The sequence below is a fragment of the Salmo salar genome, chromosome ssa24 (genome assembly GCF_905237065.1).
Source record: "Salmo salar chromosome ssa24, Ssal_v3.1, whole genome shotgun sequence".
Classification (NCBI taxonomy): Eukaryota; Metazoa; Chordata; class Actinopteri; order Salmoniformes; family Salmonidae; genus Salmo; species Salmo salar.
In genome coordinates, this window is record NC_059465.1 from 4,227,072 (window position 1) to 4,242,809 (window position 15,738).

The 15,738-nt window shown below is 43.4% G+C and overlaps 1 protein-coding gene across 1 annotated transcript in view; it reads right to left on the bottom strand.

Moving 5' to 3' along the window:
* col27a1b (collagen, type XXVII, alpha 1b) overlaps positions 1-15,738 on the bottom strand; it is a 156,332-nt gene that overhangs the window by 97,943 nt on the left and 42,651 nt on the right. The window contains exons 5-7 of the mRNA XM_014171199.2: positions 14,570-14,623; positions 7,048-7,101; positions 6,615-6,668 (exon numbers count right to left, since the gene is read on the bottom strand). Coding sequence (XP_014026674.1) covers positions 6,615-6,668; positions 7,048-7,101; positions 14,570-14,623 — 162 coding nt within the window. The remainder of the gene's footprint in view (positions 1-6,614; positions 6,669-7,047; positions 7,102-14,569; positions 14,624-15,738) is intronic.

Here is a 15,738-nt window from a genome sequence, read left to right on the forward strand (position 1 = left end):
CAGGCTTTTTTTTTTTGCAAATGTATTAGAAATACAAAAATGAAAAACCTTGTTTACAATATTATTCAGACCCTTTGCTATGAGACTCGAAATTGAGCTCAGGTGCATCCTGTTTCCATTGATCATCATTGAGATGTTTCTACAACATGATTGGAGTCCACCTGTGGTAAATTCAATTGATTGGGCATGATTTGGAAAGGCACACACCTGTCTATATAAAGTCCCACAGTCGACAGTGCATGTCAGAGCAAAAACCAAGCCATGAGGTCAAAGGAATTGTCCGTAGACCTCAGAGACGGGATTGTGTCCAGGCACAGATCAGGGGAAGGGTACCAAAACATTTCTGCAGCTTTGAAGGTCCCCAAGAACACAGTGGTCTCCCTCATTCTTAAATAGAAGAAGTTTGGAACCACCAAGACTCTACCTAGAGCTGGCCGCCCGGCCAAGCTGAGAAGGGTCTTGGTCAAGGAAGTGACCAAGAACCCAACGGTCACTCTGACAGAGCTCCAGCGTTCCTCTGTGGAGATGGGAGAAACTTCCAGAAGGACATCCATCTGTGCAGCACTCCACCCATCAGGCTTTTCTGATAGAGTGGCCAGACGGAAGCCACTCCTCAGTAAAAGGCACATTGGAGTTTGCCAAAAGGCACCTAAAGACTCTCAAGACCATGAGAAACAAGATTCTCTGGTCTGATGAAACCAAGATTGAACTTTCTGGCCTAAACCCCAAGCGTCACGTCTGGAGGAAACCTGGAACCATCCCTACAGTGAAGCATAGTGGTGGCAGCATCAAGCTGTGGGGATGTTTTTCAGGGACTGGGAGACTAGTCAGGATAGAGGGAAAGATGAAGGGCGCAAAGTACAGAGAGATCCTTAATGAAAACCTGCTCCAGAGCACTTAGGACCTCAGACTGTTGCGAAGGTTCACCTTCCAACAGGACATCGGCCCTGAGCACACAGCCAAGACAACACAGGAGCGGCTTCGGGACAAGTCTTTGAATGTACTTGAGCGGCCCAGCCAGAGCCCAGACTTGAACCCGATCGAACATCTCTGGGGAGACCTGAAAATAGCTGTGCAGCGATGCTCCCCATCCAACCTGACAGAGGTTGAGAGGATCTGCAGAGAAGAATGGGAGAAACTCCCCAAATACAAGAAGACCTGAGGCTGTAATCGCTGCCAAAGGTGCTTCAACAAAGTACTGAGTAAAGGGTCTGAATACCTATGTAAATGTGATATTTTAGTTGTTTTTTTTTCTTTATAAATTTTCAAAATTAAATAAAAACCTGTTTTTCTTTGTCATTATGGGGTATTGATGAGGCAAAAAACCGGTTTAATCCATTTTAGAATAAGGCTGTAACGTAACAAAAATGTGGAAAAAGTAAAGTGGTCTGAATACTTTCCAAATGCACTGTAGCTAGCAACCTAAGCCAACACCTAATAATTATCCTCATAAACAAATGCCATTACCATCACAATAATCTTTTCGGAATTGAAACAGGCTAAAGTCATATAGTATAATTGGGAAAGGGGGATACTTAGTCAGTTGTACAAGTTGTCTTCCGCATTTAACCCAACCTCTCTAAATCAGAGAGGTGCGGAGGGCTGCCTTGATCGACATCCCCATCTTCTGCGCCTGTGGAACAGTGGGTTAACTGCCTTGCTCAGGGGCAGAACGACAGATTTTTTACTTGTCAGCTCGGGGATTCGATCCAAGCTCCTACCCGCCAGGCTACCTGCCGCTTGGCTTGACAGACAATGTTGTATTACTCAACATTGCTATTAAAATAGTACTCATATAGGGATGTGTAATTGTTTACAAGTTGCTTGCTATCGCATAAAGCCATCGTCATATTTGCATCTTTTTCTGAGTCTGGCAGTGCAACAAATCCAACGGCAAAATAAATTCTAAGTGCTCCGCATGCGCCAGCAAAAAGGTTCCTCCAAGAACCCCTCAACTAACCAGAGGTGCAAATATGAACCCAGTGACTGCAATGGTTTCTTGAAGAACTCCAGGGTTCCTCAAGTCACCCCTAATTCTAAGAGTGTGTACAAGTGCAATACTTTTAGACAATAAGTAGTCTGCACAAGGCTTTGGCATGCTTTAACACCAGATGGTACTTACACCTTATTCTGAGAAACATACTATAAACCGTAGTATGAAAATGCCCCGAGGCCAACTGTCAATCAGTGTATCAGGGGACAGTTTGGAAACAACGAGCTGCAGTAGCAAGACTGAGGGCACTTCTGTTATTTCAGAACCTGCATATCTGACTCCTGATGTACTTAGCTGACAAACTCCTGGGGAGACAGAGAGACAGGAGTGTATCCCCTGTGTCTGTGTCTGTGTGTGTGTGTGTGTGTGTGTGTGTGTATGTGTGTGTGTGCATGTGTGCGTGCAAGCATGTGTGTTATGTGTGCATGTGTGAGTGAATGTATCCCCTTCAGCTGTGCCTGTGGCTGTCACTGCAGGCTCCTGCTAATTAGCATGCCTTTCAGCAGCAGCAGCCACACTGAGTAAACCACTGCATGCCAACACCACCATTGCCAAGTCCCACAGTGTTACGCGGAGTGGAACAGGGGAACCCAAGAGCAGACTCAGACGAGGAGACTGGGATAAAGTAACCAAGGTATTTATTGAAACACAGGGGGAAGATGGAGTGCAGGTCAGGGGAAGCTCGGGCGGGTTGATGGAAACCAGGTGTGGAGGCTGAGGCTGGAGCGAGAGGGGTTGAGACAGAGTAAGCAGGTCCGGAGGAGAATCCAAGGGAGTAGTAGAGTGGGGAATCCAGGACAGAGTAGCAGGATGACGAGATGTGGGACTGGAGACAGGGACCAGAGTCAGAGCAGGCAGTACTGTAGCGGAGAGGAAAACAGCGTCAGGCAAGGAAAACAGGCACAACAGGATCTGCATAGTAACAAACTGCTAGAAACATAGACTGATTGAGCAGAGATTACGATCTGGCAGCGTGGAAGTGGCAGGGCTGAGTATTAGTAGAGGTCTTGATTATGGAACAGATTGCAGCTGGTGGGGATCTGTTCTGACTCCAGCACACCTGTCTCCACCCACACAATCACACACACACACACACACACACACAGAGAGAGAGGGAAAGAGCACTGGGGAAGGCGGCAGGTCAGGGAGACACAGGAATAGCAGTAGAGGGTGTTGCAGGAGCAGATGTGACACATAGTTTACATACAGAGATGTTGAGATACTTCTATGAAGCCCAGTCGTTGTCTTCAACGGGTGATTCTAAACAGAAGGTCCAACAGATTATTATTATAATTATTATTATTTTTTACAAATAGTCCCTGCAACCAATCAGCCAGCACTTGAAGACAGAGATAACAATTTCCCAGCCTCAGCAGTCCTGGTTTGTGTCCCAAATGGTACCGTACTATATTCTCTTTATAGTGCACTACTTTTGACTAGAGCCCTACGGGCCCAGCTCAAAAGTAGTGCACTACAAAGGGAATAGGTTGCCATTTGGGACTCTGGAAATCTGTTCTATAAAAGCGTCACTACCCAGCCCCCTGGAGCAGAGTAAAAAGGCATGGCTGAGCCACTGCACAACCATGGACAAGGGAAGGGGGGAAGAATGCGTCTGAGCTCCAGAGCCAGCGACATACAGCTGAGTATAGTAAAAGGAGGGAAATGCTGCAGTCTCTGATCTGAGAGTCCATGCCAGAGAGACAGAGGAGAGGAGGAGCAGTGTGTGAGCATGTGTCTGAATGTGCAGTCCCGTGCACATAGCCATGGCTCACAGCTCCAGAGAGGAATATTGGTACTCTCTCATTCAAGATGAGTTTATTTATTAGACTAGTGGATGTGTAATCCATGGTCCTATTACAAACATTTGCCCAGTTTTGCATCTGTTGGTATACATTGGAATGTACCTTTTTCAGATTTTTTATTTTTTGGGAACAGCATACTTATAACTCAGTAAGGTATTGTATAACCCCTCTTGTATGAAGCAGTAAAATAACTTTAGCAGACAGAAAATATTCTTTCCATTGGATTTATATATTTTAAATGAGAGACTGGTTTCATATTCTCAACTCTTTCATCCCCACTATTCAATATTGACTGTGAGAGGGATTAGAAAATGTCATTTTGCACAAATTACACCTCTACATCAACATCTCCTGAAGAAATAGGAAACCTAACCAAGGCCCTGCCACCAAATGTATCAGACCATCACCTACATATAGTCGGGAATATGAGAGGAAAGTCTAGGAGAAAAAATACCTAGTATCTAATAAAAAGAATTCCACCGTGCCAATGCCATCACGGCTGGGCTGGCTGTGAAAAGAGCAGGGTCGGTCAGGACCAGACCCATGTGAGCGAGCATGCACACACACACACACACACACACACACACACACACACACACACACACACACACACACACACACACACACACACACACACACACACAGACAGAGCTCCAAAAGCGTCCAGATGCTCTACATAGTGTGTCAGTTTCCCCACCGCCTGACTGCCTCTTCTGATTTGCCAGACAACCCTGACTGCAGGGTAACTTCGCCCATTACATCTTTTACACGTTTCCCACCGAGGGAGAGGCTCTGCCAGGGACAAGGGCATGGAGTACAACTTCAAGGGGGGCGGAGGGGACTAGATGTTTAGGTAACAAATGCACCATTTAACTGCAACAAATGAAAAGTGTGAGATTGTCATTGCTTTACAAACTATCGTTTTATATTCCAGCAATGATGCAATTTAAAACATACATAGTAACTGTCAGTCACCTCCCTCTTTAATGGAAACTGCTATGTTCCCATAACTCCTCTTTCCATTACTCACATCATACAGGCTGCATTCCAAATGGCACTCTATTCCCTATGTAGGCTCTGGTCAAAAGTAGTGCAACAGGGAATAGGGTGGCATTTAGAAAGTAGTGCAATGGGGAATAGGGTGCCATTTAGGACGCGACAACAGAGCGAGCTGAAAGAGACCCCTTCTTCCCTATTCAGATCTGAGTCTATTTTAGAGTGAATGAAACAACCTTGACTGTAGCCTAGACCAGATGGTCTTTCACCGCCAGCTTGTCCTATTACGTAACAGATTGTTGTTACGCCAGGTTTAGACTTTACTGCTCTCGTACAAATGTGTCCAAAACAGACTACATGAGCATTGTGTGTGTTGCTAAACAGATCATTACTGAGCCGGCGATAACTTCTAAATTAGCACCGGATCAGCCCTCAGGTTAAATAGTAGAGCCATCTGTCACTTCAGGTCGACTCAACCATAGGCTCAAAGTATCTGAAAGGAAACACATACTATTAGAACCCAGGTCAGCACCAGTTGGTTCGAGGCCTAAAGTTCCCCTGGCTGTACTGTACCCAGAGTTTCTGTTTCTTCCTGCATTCACAGATTTCTTCTCCCTCTGGCAGTGGACCATGTGTGGAATAACCATGAATCACTGCCTGCCAGCAGTAATTTAGGAGAGGTATTGTCTCCAAGTCTTTTTCCACCAGCTTTTATTGTATTTTCTGGTAATGAATAACATGTGTTTGCTGTAAGGCAATCAGGTAACTTGAATGTAATATTTTTTGCAATGATGTTTAAAGTAAAGTTTTGTGTTGAGTCTTGTAAAAATCCATACAGCTAATTATGTTTTCCATTAGTCAACAAATATCTGTATCCCTAACATGAAATATACTGTGTGTGTGTGTCTGTGTGTGCGCGTGTGTGTGTGTGTCTGCGTGTTTCTGAGTGCATGTGTGTGTGTGTGTGTGCGCATGTCTATGTATGTGGTTGCATGTGTGTGCGTATCTACTCATGCATGTGCCTGCGTGCGTGCTTGTCACTGCATGATGAGTATGTGTACGTGGGTACGGAGCAGTTTTCCTTCTTCACACCTGAGTGTGTGTAATAGTCTCCCATGGTAAGTGATTACGCTGTATTACAGGCCCAGGGCAAGGCCAGGACTGGAGTGAAGCCCGCAGAAGTGCATCTTAAGACAATGACCTATGGATGAACACATACTGCATGTACACTAGCAATAGGATGTGTGTAAATTGAGTTGAGACAGTACATGAAAAAGAACTCAAGCTCTATAACAAAATGCCATTAAGATTTCAGCAGAACACTACTGAGTATTGAGGACAATTGTCAAAGAGAGGGAATTACATCATGTATTTTACACGGCATGTGATTCCCACTGTAAATCCTTCCCGCTCAAAAAAGACTCTCCTCAATCGCCCTCATCGTGTTGGAAGCATTGACGATGAGGTCACAACCCAGCTAGTATATTCCAATCCAGCTATTCCAGAGTGTGAGCCCGAAGAGTCTGTCTGAACACAGGTGCACTAATTTACAGTACTACTACGCCTGCACTATGTTAGGCTCCTCTCCAAACAAGAGAAGAAACATCCCGTGAGAAAAATGCTATTGGCTTCGGGTCCTCCTAAACAGTCCTTTTTGAGAAATTCCTGCTGAACGCTGCTCATAGGGATTTAGGACTGGGCAGGCAGGGTTGGGGTGTAGCGTATGATTTAGTGCACTTCAATGTGGCCCTCTGTACTCATTCGAAGAATCTGATTCATACAGTATCATGTGTGGCAGGATTAAGGGTAAAGTGGTTTCCTACCTTTCTGCTAACTTGACCAGTCAGTCCAGGGGGTCCTGAAGCACCACAGTCTCCCTAGAAAGATAAGAATGAGTTATACAGTATATACCGTTAAGTCAACTTCCTACTCTTCATTCTCAGGCTAATTGTAAAGTAGCGAATACATGTAAAACCGGTGATGTCATGGAACATGTCTCTGCTACTTTAGTTGCTGCCTGCCAGCTAAGACAGATAGCACAGTAAGTCATATTGGACAATTGAAAGAATTGGGTTATCGCAAAGCGTGTTTCCATTTTCTCGAGTAACTCTCTATGACCGAAGCAAAATTCTCTGTAACAGATAACTTATTACATTATTGAATTATGACATTATCCGGGAAATTATTACTTTATCCGGTGTTACACTCTCCTTTTCAGAGAACGACACAGTGAACCATGAAATACAAGATGCTCACTCTTTCTCCTTTTGGTGCTCTGCCAGGTGAAAGGCCAGGGTCTCCTTTTCGTCCCTTGAACACACACACACAGAGACAGAGAGAGCAAAAAACAAATGGTTTAGTTTAGACAGATTCTGCTGATTCCCATGACGTCTTAGTCTCCAAATAATGAACAGATGTAGATTTCTGAAATATTTAAAGAAGGTTCAGGACGGAAACTTCCCCTCAATAATATTAATTGCTGATACGTTTTGGTGCAAGCTGCTTTGGCAAAGCCCAGATGTTGATTTCTCCCTTATACCTAGACTTAAAGAGCCTACTCAATGTTATGAGTCAATGTTAGGTCTAAATATAATGGCTTTATTTACATGTTCTCTGCCATGGCATGTAGAACTCAAGCACTAAAGTTTACATGAAGGTCTACGGTACTCACTGTTGGTCAACGTTAGTGATCCGGTACACACACAATAGCTTGACGTAATGGTGCATTTACACATTCTCTGCAAAGCTATGCTATTTAATCACACTGTCACGCCCTGACCAGTAAGGGGTCATTTGTAATTGTAGAATGGTCAGGGCGTGGCAGGGGGTGTTTGTTTTGTGTGTTTTGGGGTTTTTGGTTCTAGGGGATTTTGGTTCTAGTTTTCTATTTCTATGTTTCTTTTTCTATGTGTGGCCAGGTATGGCTTCCAATCAGAGGCAGGTGTCTTTCGTTGTCTCTGATTGGAAGCCATACTTAGGCAGGCTGTTTTTTTTTGTGGGTGGTTATTTTCTGTATAGCCTGTGTACCTTATGGAACTGTTTCGTCGGCTGTTTATTTTGTTTTGAGTGTTCTTTCAAATAAAGAAGAAAGATGAGCACTATACCCGCTGCATTTTGGTCACCGTTCATCGACGCCTATGACACACACAAAGGTGGAGCATTACAGTATACATGCTTGCATGCAGTGTAAGGGAGGGAATGGGTTCACACACAATAGTAGCAGTTGTATTTACACAAGACAGAGTCCATTCATATTTTAGTTTACAGCAAGCCTCTGAAAAGCCATTGGGACTGACCAGGCACATTCCTTGTCCTTTTCAGGCAGCAGTGGGATGTTGTCTGACTGCTGCTGTACTCCAGGGAACTGGGAAGTGCTTCCTTTTAAATCTTACTACTGTACCATAAAGACGTCGGACACTATTAATCTATGGCCTCAATCATATATAAAGCCAGGAACCTTGTGGGGGCCCTCGTAATGACCTTTAATTTATAAGTAGGGCCCAGAGTTTTTACTGGTCAAGTCAGGTGGAAAGGAAAACAACCTACATCACATGTTAACGGGGCCATTCAAGGATTAACACAGAAACATTTGCAACCAGCTGTAAAATATGTGTTTGTTCAAAGGAATTGGATCAAAGGAAAATTATTTTACAAACACTGGGCTTCTGAACAAACACTGTATGTGAGTAACTTTTATGAATGCTCTCCTGCAGTTAACGACTTTCGCCTGTGTGCCTACAATAAAAAAAGTTTGGGGAGCAATTTACATCTCCACCTCTGAATGCACCAGGCCTATTTCAGCAGGTACTCTAGTTAACAGTCACGCTCCTGTTGGTTCTAAAACTGTGAAAAGGCATAAACGGACACAAAATAATACAATTATTCTACAAGGTTATTGATGGTGGAAATATAGGCTTCTCCATTATCACCTTCATTGCACCATTAAATTCAACATTTTCATATAAGCTCCAACTTGGCATGAAAAGGGTATGTGTCCCAAACAGCACTCTATTATCCTTGTAGTGCACTACTTTTGACCAGAGCCCCTGAGCCCTGGTCAAAAGTCATGCACTATAGTATAGGCAATAGGGTGCCAATTGGGACACTACCAAGGTCTTTCTTTAAATATCCTCCAGACCAGCCTCACCTGGACAGGACTAGGGAAAGGAGGTTGTAACTGGTGCCAACATCTACACTCAGGAACATTGTAGGATTTCACCGTCCATCACTCTCTTTTATCTGAGAGGAAATTTAAAACAAGTGAAGTAGTTTATTTAACCTTGAGGGCCAATTGTAAATAAAATATAAGTTATTTAATTGTTTGTCTTAAAATCTACAAAAGTCTGCTTTCTCCCTCTCACTGTCTTTATCAGAACTGTCACGGGCACAGTTCTAAGAGGACAAGACCACATACTGGGTAATTGCACTGGGGTTGTGTCAAAAGGGACAGGGGTTGCACACAAATGAGCTTTTTCCATCTTTCAAAAGTTGCGTGTATATACAGTAGGTCAAAGTGAGATGGACTACCTTTGGTGACACGCCAGCTCAACTACTACTCGCTATATCCTCTTTCTCTCTCCCTCTCTTTCAATCTCAATTCAATTTCAATTCAATTCAATTTGCTTTATTGACATGATGTAACAATGTACATCTCTCTCTCTCTCTCTGCCTCTCTCTCTTTCTCTATGTTCGTCTCGCTCTCCCACTTTCTCTAACTGTCTTTCTGTCTCTCTGTATCGCTCTCTCTCCTTCTCCCTCGCTTTCTCTTTTTCCATTCTAACACATAAATAAGAGTTATGGTGGTATGAACACAGGCTCCAGTCAAAGGCTGGTATCGATTACGTTTTACTATTGTGAACATGGAGTGGAAAAAATACCAGTTGAAATTCAATGTGCCCATAAGGATTAAGTATGGAATAATAACATGAAACTGTTTCCATTCTAGTTTAGTAACTTATTACTTGTGAATTCATAAAAGACACAGTCAATAGTCTTGCAGTTATCCATCCATCAAAGATTCAGAGAGTGTGGAACAGTAGGCCATGTTTTATGAGTGATCTGGGTGTACATGTAGTGAATTTTAACAATCTATACACTATCTATACATTAACTATACATTAGCAATACATGCCAGGGACATTCAAAGATGTCATTCAAGTACAGTAACCTCCGAATGTATTGGCACCCTTGATAAAAATGAGCAAACGATATTATAAAACTGGTTGTTTGGATCCTGGATGCTGCTTGGACGAGCAGCGTTCCAAGCCGTGCAGTATTGGCCATCACAGACACACCTACAGTTTGTCTGCGAACAGTTCCATCTGAAAATGATAACTATGACTCCATAAAAATATCATATTCATGTCCTTTCTCTCCAAAACTCTTGAACGCGCCGTCCTTGGCCAGCTCTCTTGCTATCTCTCTCAGAATGACCTTCTTGATCTTAATCAGTCAGGTTTCAAGACTGGGCATTCAACTGAGACTGCTCTTCTCTGTGTCACGGAGGCTCTCCGCACTGCTAAAGCTAACTCTCTCTCCTCTGCTCTCATCCTTCTAGACCTATCTGCTGCCTTTGATACCGTGAACCATCAGATCCTCCTCTCCACCCTCTCCGAGCTGGGCATCTCCGGCGCCGCCCACGCTTGGATTGCGTCCTACCTGACAGGTCGCTCCTACCAGGTGGCGTGGCGAGAATCTGTCTCCGCACCACGTGCTCTCACCACTGGTGTCCCCCAGGGCTCTGTTCTTGGCCCACTCCTATTCTCGCTATACACCAAGTCACTTGGCTCTGTCATATCCTCACATGGTCTCTCATATCATTGCTATGCAGATGACACACAATTAATCTTCTCCTTTCCCCCTTCTGACAACCAGGTGGCGAATCGCATCTCTGCATGTCTGGCAGACATATCAGTGTGGATGACGGATCACCACCTCAAGCTGAACCTCGGCAAGACGGAGCTGCTCTTCCCCCCGGGGAAGGACTGCCCATTCCATGATCTCGCCATCACGGTTGACAACTCCCTTGTGTCCTCCTCCCAGAGTGCTAAGAGCCTTGGCGTGACCCTGGACAACACCCTGTCGTTCTCCACCAACATCAAGGCGGTGACCCGATCCTGTAGGTTCATGCTCTACAACATTCGCAGAGTACGACCCTGCCTCACACAGGAAGCGGCGCAGGTCCTAATCCAGGCACTTGTCATCTCCCGTCTGGATTATTGCAACTCGCTGTTGGCTGGGCTCCCTGCCTGTGCCATTAAACCCCTACAACTCATCCAGAACGCCGCAGCCCGTCTGGTGTTCAACCTTCCCAAGTTCTCTCACGTCACCCCGCTCCTCCGCTCTCTCCACTGGCTTCCAGTCGAAGCTCGCATCCGCTACAAGACCATGGTGCTTGCCTACGGAGCTGTGAGGGGAACGGCACCTCCGTACCTTCAGGCTCTGATCAGGCCCTACACCCAAACAAGGGCACTCCGTTCATCCACCTCTGGCCTGCTCGCCTCCCTACCTCTGAGGAAGCACAGTTCCCGCTCAGCCCAGTCAAAACTGTTCGCTGCTCTGGCACCCCAATGGTGGAACAAGCTCCCTCACGACGCCAGGACAGCGGAGTCAATCACCACCTTCCGGAGACACCTGAAACCCCACCTCTTCAAGGAATACCTGGGATAGGATAAAGTAATCCTTCTAACCCCCCCCTTAAAAGATTTAGATGCACTATTGTAAAGTGGTTGTTCCACTGGATATTATAAGGTGAATGCACAAATTTGTAAGTCGCTCTGGATAAGAGCGTCTGCTAAATGACTTAAATGTAAATGTAAATGTAAATGTTGCTGTCCGAATAGTCTCTTGTATTTATCTCAACTCGCACATTAATTCCCCTTGCTTCCAGCCTAGCAATTAGTTTGGTACAGCCAGGGTTAATATACTGTATGCCTCGCTGTCTGCCTGTCCGACCTCAGAAACAATGTTTCACTTTTGAACTTTGTTCTCTGCAGTACCATACATAGATTGAACATTGTACAGACAAGACAACTTATACTGAGCCAGTCGAAATCACACATCAACGTCATTATCATGGACATATCCAAGTAAATGCCAATAGAAAAAAATCTCAAACAAACAAAAATGCAGCTAGTGTACCGTCATTCCAGGTTCAATGTATGACGTGACTGAGTTAGCTGAAGTTGGCTAGCGCAAGTGATAAGAACTTTTTATTACTAAACCTTATTGTTCTATCTGTGACCAGTCCTTTGCATAGCACCTACAGTTGAAGTCGGAAGTTTACATACACTAAGGTTGGAGACATTAAAACTCGTTTTTCAACCACTCTGCAAATTTCTTGTTATCAACTATAGTTTTGGCAAGTCGGTTAGGACATCTACTTTGTGCATGACACAAGTAATTTTTCCAACAATTGTTTAAAGACAGATTATTTCACTTATAATTCACTGTATCACAATTCCAGTGGGTCAGAAGTTTACACTAATTTGACTGTGCCTTGTAAACAGCTTGTAAAATTCCATAAAATGATGTCATGGCTTTAGAAGCTTCTAATAGGCTAATTGTCATAATTTGAGTCAATTGGAGGTGTACCTGTGGATGTATTTCAAGGCCTACCTCCAAACTCAGTTCCTCTTTGCTTGACATCATGGGAAAATTGTAGACCTCCACAAGTCTCGTTCATCCTTGGGAGCAATTTCCAAACGCCTGAAGGTACCACGTTCATCTGAACAAACAATAGTACGCAAGCATAAACACCGTGGGACCACGCAGCCGCCATACCGCTCAAGAAGGAGATGCGTTCTGTCTCCTAGAGATGAACGTACTTTGGTGCAAATCAATCCCAGAACAACAGCAAAGGACCGTGTGAAGATGCTGGAGGAAACAGGTACCAAAGTGTCTATATCCACAGTAAAACGAGTCCTATATCGACATAACCTGAAAGGCCACTCAGCAAGGAAGAAGCCACTGCTCCAAAACCGCCATAAAAAAGCCAGACTACGGTTTGCAACTGCACATGGGGACAAAGATCGTACTTTTTGGAGAAATGTCCTCTGGTCTGATGAAATAAAAATAGAACTGTTTCGCTATAATGACCATCATTATGTTTGGAGGAAAAAGGGGGGGTTTGCAAGCCAAAGAGCACAATCCCAACCATGAAGCACGGGGGTGACAGGATCATGTTGTGGGGGTGCTTTGCAGCAGGAGGGACTGGTGCACTTCACAAAATAGATGGCATCATGAGGCATGAAAATTATGTGGATATATTGAAGCAACATCTCAAGACATCAGTCAGGAAGTTAAAGCTTGGTCGCAAATGGGTCTTCCAAATGGACAATGACCCCAAGCATACTTCCAAAGTTGTGGCAAATTGGCTTAAGGACAACAAAGTCAAGGTATTGGAGTGGCCATCACAAAGCCCTGACCTCAATCCTATAGACAATTTGTGGGCAGAACTGAAAACGTGTGTGCGAGCAAGGAGGCCTACAAACCTGACTCAGTTACATCAGCTCTGTCAGGAGGAATGGGCAAAATTCACCCAACTTATTGTGGGAAGCTTGTGGAAGGCTACCCAAAATGTTTGATCCAAGTTAAACAATTTAAAGGCAATGCTACCAAATACTAATTGAGTGTATGTAAACCTCTGACCCACTGGGAATGTGATGAAAGAAATAAAAGCTGAAATAAACTATTCTCTCTACTATTATTCTGACATTTCACATTCTTAAAATAAAGTGGTTACCTAACTGACCTAAGACAGGGAATTTTTACTAGGATTAAATGTCAGGAATTGTGAAAAACCGAGTTTAAATGTATTTAGCTAAGGTGCATGTAAACTTCTGACTTCAACTGTATGTAAAAATAATTAATGACTGGGTTGCGTCTGTAGCAACATGACCAACCAGATTTTTGTCCAGACTATATATTCTAGTGGAAGATTAAAATTGTGTGAATTTACTTATTAAAATAACATTTTTATGAAAAGAGGTAATAGAGCACTGCCCCACGTGCCTTATTGCTTAAATACAAATGCTGAGCTATATTGTATGCTCCCCAAAAATGTTAATATCTTCTTTTATACTAATACAATTGCTAAGAGAAAATTATTTTGTTTAACAAGTCGCAATGGGAGGGTGCCGGATAATAATTTTGACCACTATCTTAATAAAAACATTTTATATATATATATATATATATATATATATATATATATATATATATATATATATATATATATATATATATATATATATAACACTGCTCAAAAAAATAAAGGGAACACTAAAATAACACATCCTAGATCCTAGATCAGAACAACTCCTTTATTGGGGGTGTCTTGCTAATTGCCTATAATTTCCACCTGTTGTCTATTCCATTTGCACAATCACAGAAGTGTGATTGACTACATTGTGTTGTTTAAGTGTTCCCTTTATTTTTTTGAGCAGTATATATATATATATATATATATTACTTGTTAAACAAAATATTTTTCTCCTCGCATATGTATTAGTATAAAATAATATAATTTCCACATTTATTTTAGCATACAATACAGCTCAGTATTTGTATTATTTATTTTATAAAGTATTTTTGGCTCATCTTTATCAAGGGTGCCAATTATTTTGGAGGTGACTGTACATTACCAAGCTCTCCAGACAATCTTAGAGCATGGTGTGAACCCGAAAGAGAGAAACTATTCATTCTCACCCATACACTATCACTTATATCAGTCTCTATATTGTCCCTCTAATATTGTCCCAATCTAATAAATACATACCTTGAGTCCAGGGGGTCCGGGGCGACCAGGGTTTCCATGGGGACCAGGAGGACCCTGCAAAACAGGAAGACACAATGTTGAGGAAAATTAAGATTAAGGAGAAAACGGGTTCATCAACCACACATTTGTTTCAAAGGAGTCACTGGAATCACTGTCTGAGTAATGTTACCGCGTGTGGAGTTTCCACTCTCTGGTCAGAGCTGAGCTCTCTCTCTCTCTGTGTGTGTTTCTGTAGGTGCTCTGTGGGCCATATGCCAATGCCTGTCTGTCTTTTTGTATTACTGTCTGTCTGTCTGTCTGACTGTTTCTCTGCCTGCCTGCCTGCCTGCCTGCCTGCCTGCCTGCCTGCCTGCCTGCCTGCCTGCCTGCCTGCCTGCCTGCCTGAGTTATGACATATGGATGTGATTTTCCTCATCACTTTTCCACCAGCATCCCAGAGGCTCACAGAGCAGAGTGAAGGCAAGGCCAGTCACCCATTCCTATAGTCACAGTGGATACTCTGTCTCTCTTACAGAAGTTGTACCACAAACTGTGGGTACATGTATACACCTTTTGGACCAGGCCTGACAAATGTTTTAGCAGGGGACAAACTAAACATAACAACCAGATATAAATCCACTGGTGATTAATGGTAGGATAAGTCCTTTTGGGGAAACAGAACATAAATTCCAAACTAACCAAGTCGGCCCCATTCAACAGGGACAGGGACCGATAAGACTAGGGCTGTGCAGTCACCGTATTACCGCCACACCGGCAGTCACGAGTCATGAAGGAAATCAAATTCACGGTAATTAGGCTTCTCCAAGCTCTGATGCTGGTCATTAGTAGCCTACCAAACTTGCTAACTGCCTGGTACTCAGCACTCTATTGTCCCTCTAATCACTCTGACATCAATGCAAATGTATTTTTGAAAATCGAATCAAACAGTTCATGAGAGCCCATGAGCTCACATTGCGCAACATTTCAATAGGCTATGCAATTGCACAAGAAAACAGAGTAATGGCCTCTACTAAAAATAGGAGGATCAGCTTTCTATAGGCTAGGCCTACTATATTTATTCCTCAACTTTCCTAATATTAAGAACATTGCTTATTTACAACAGGAGTATAGCCTACCTGGCTGGCATGAAAATAAACCATGGTGGAAAGCGTCCTCCATTCGCTATTTAA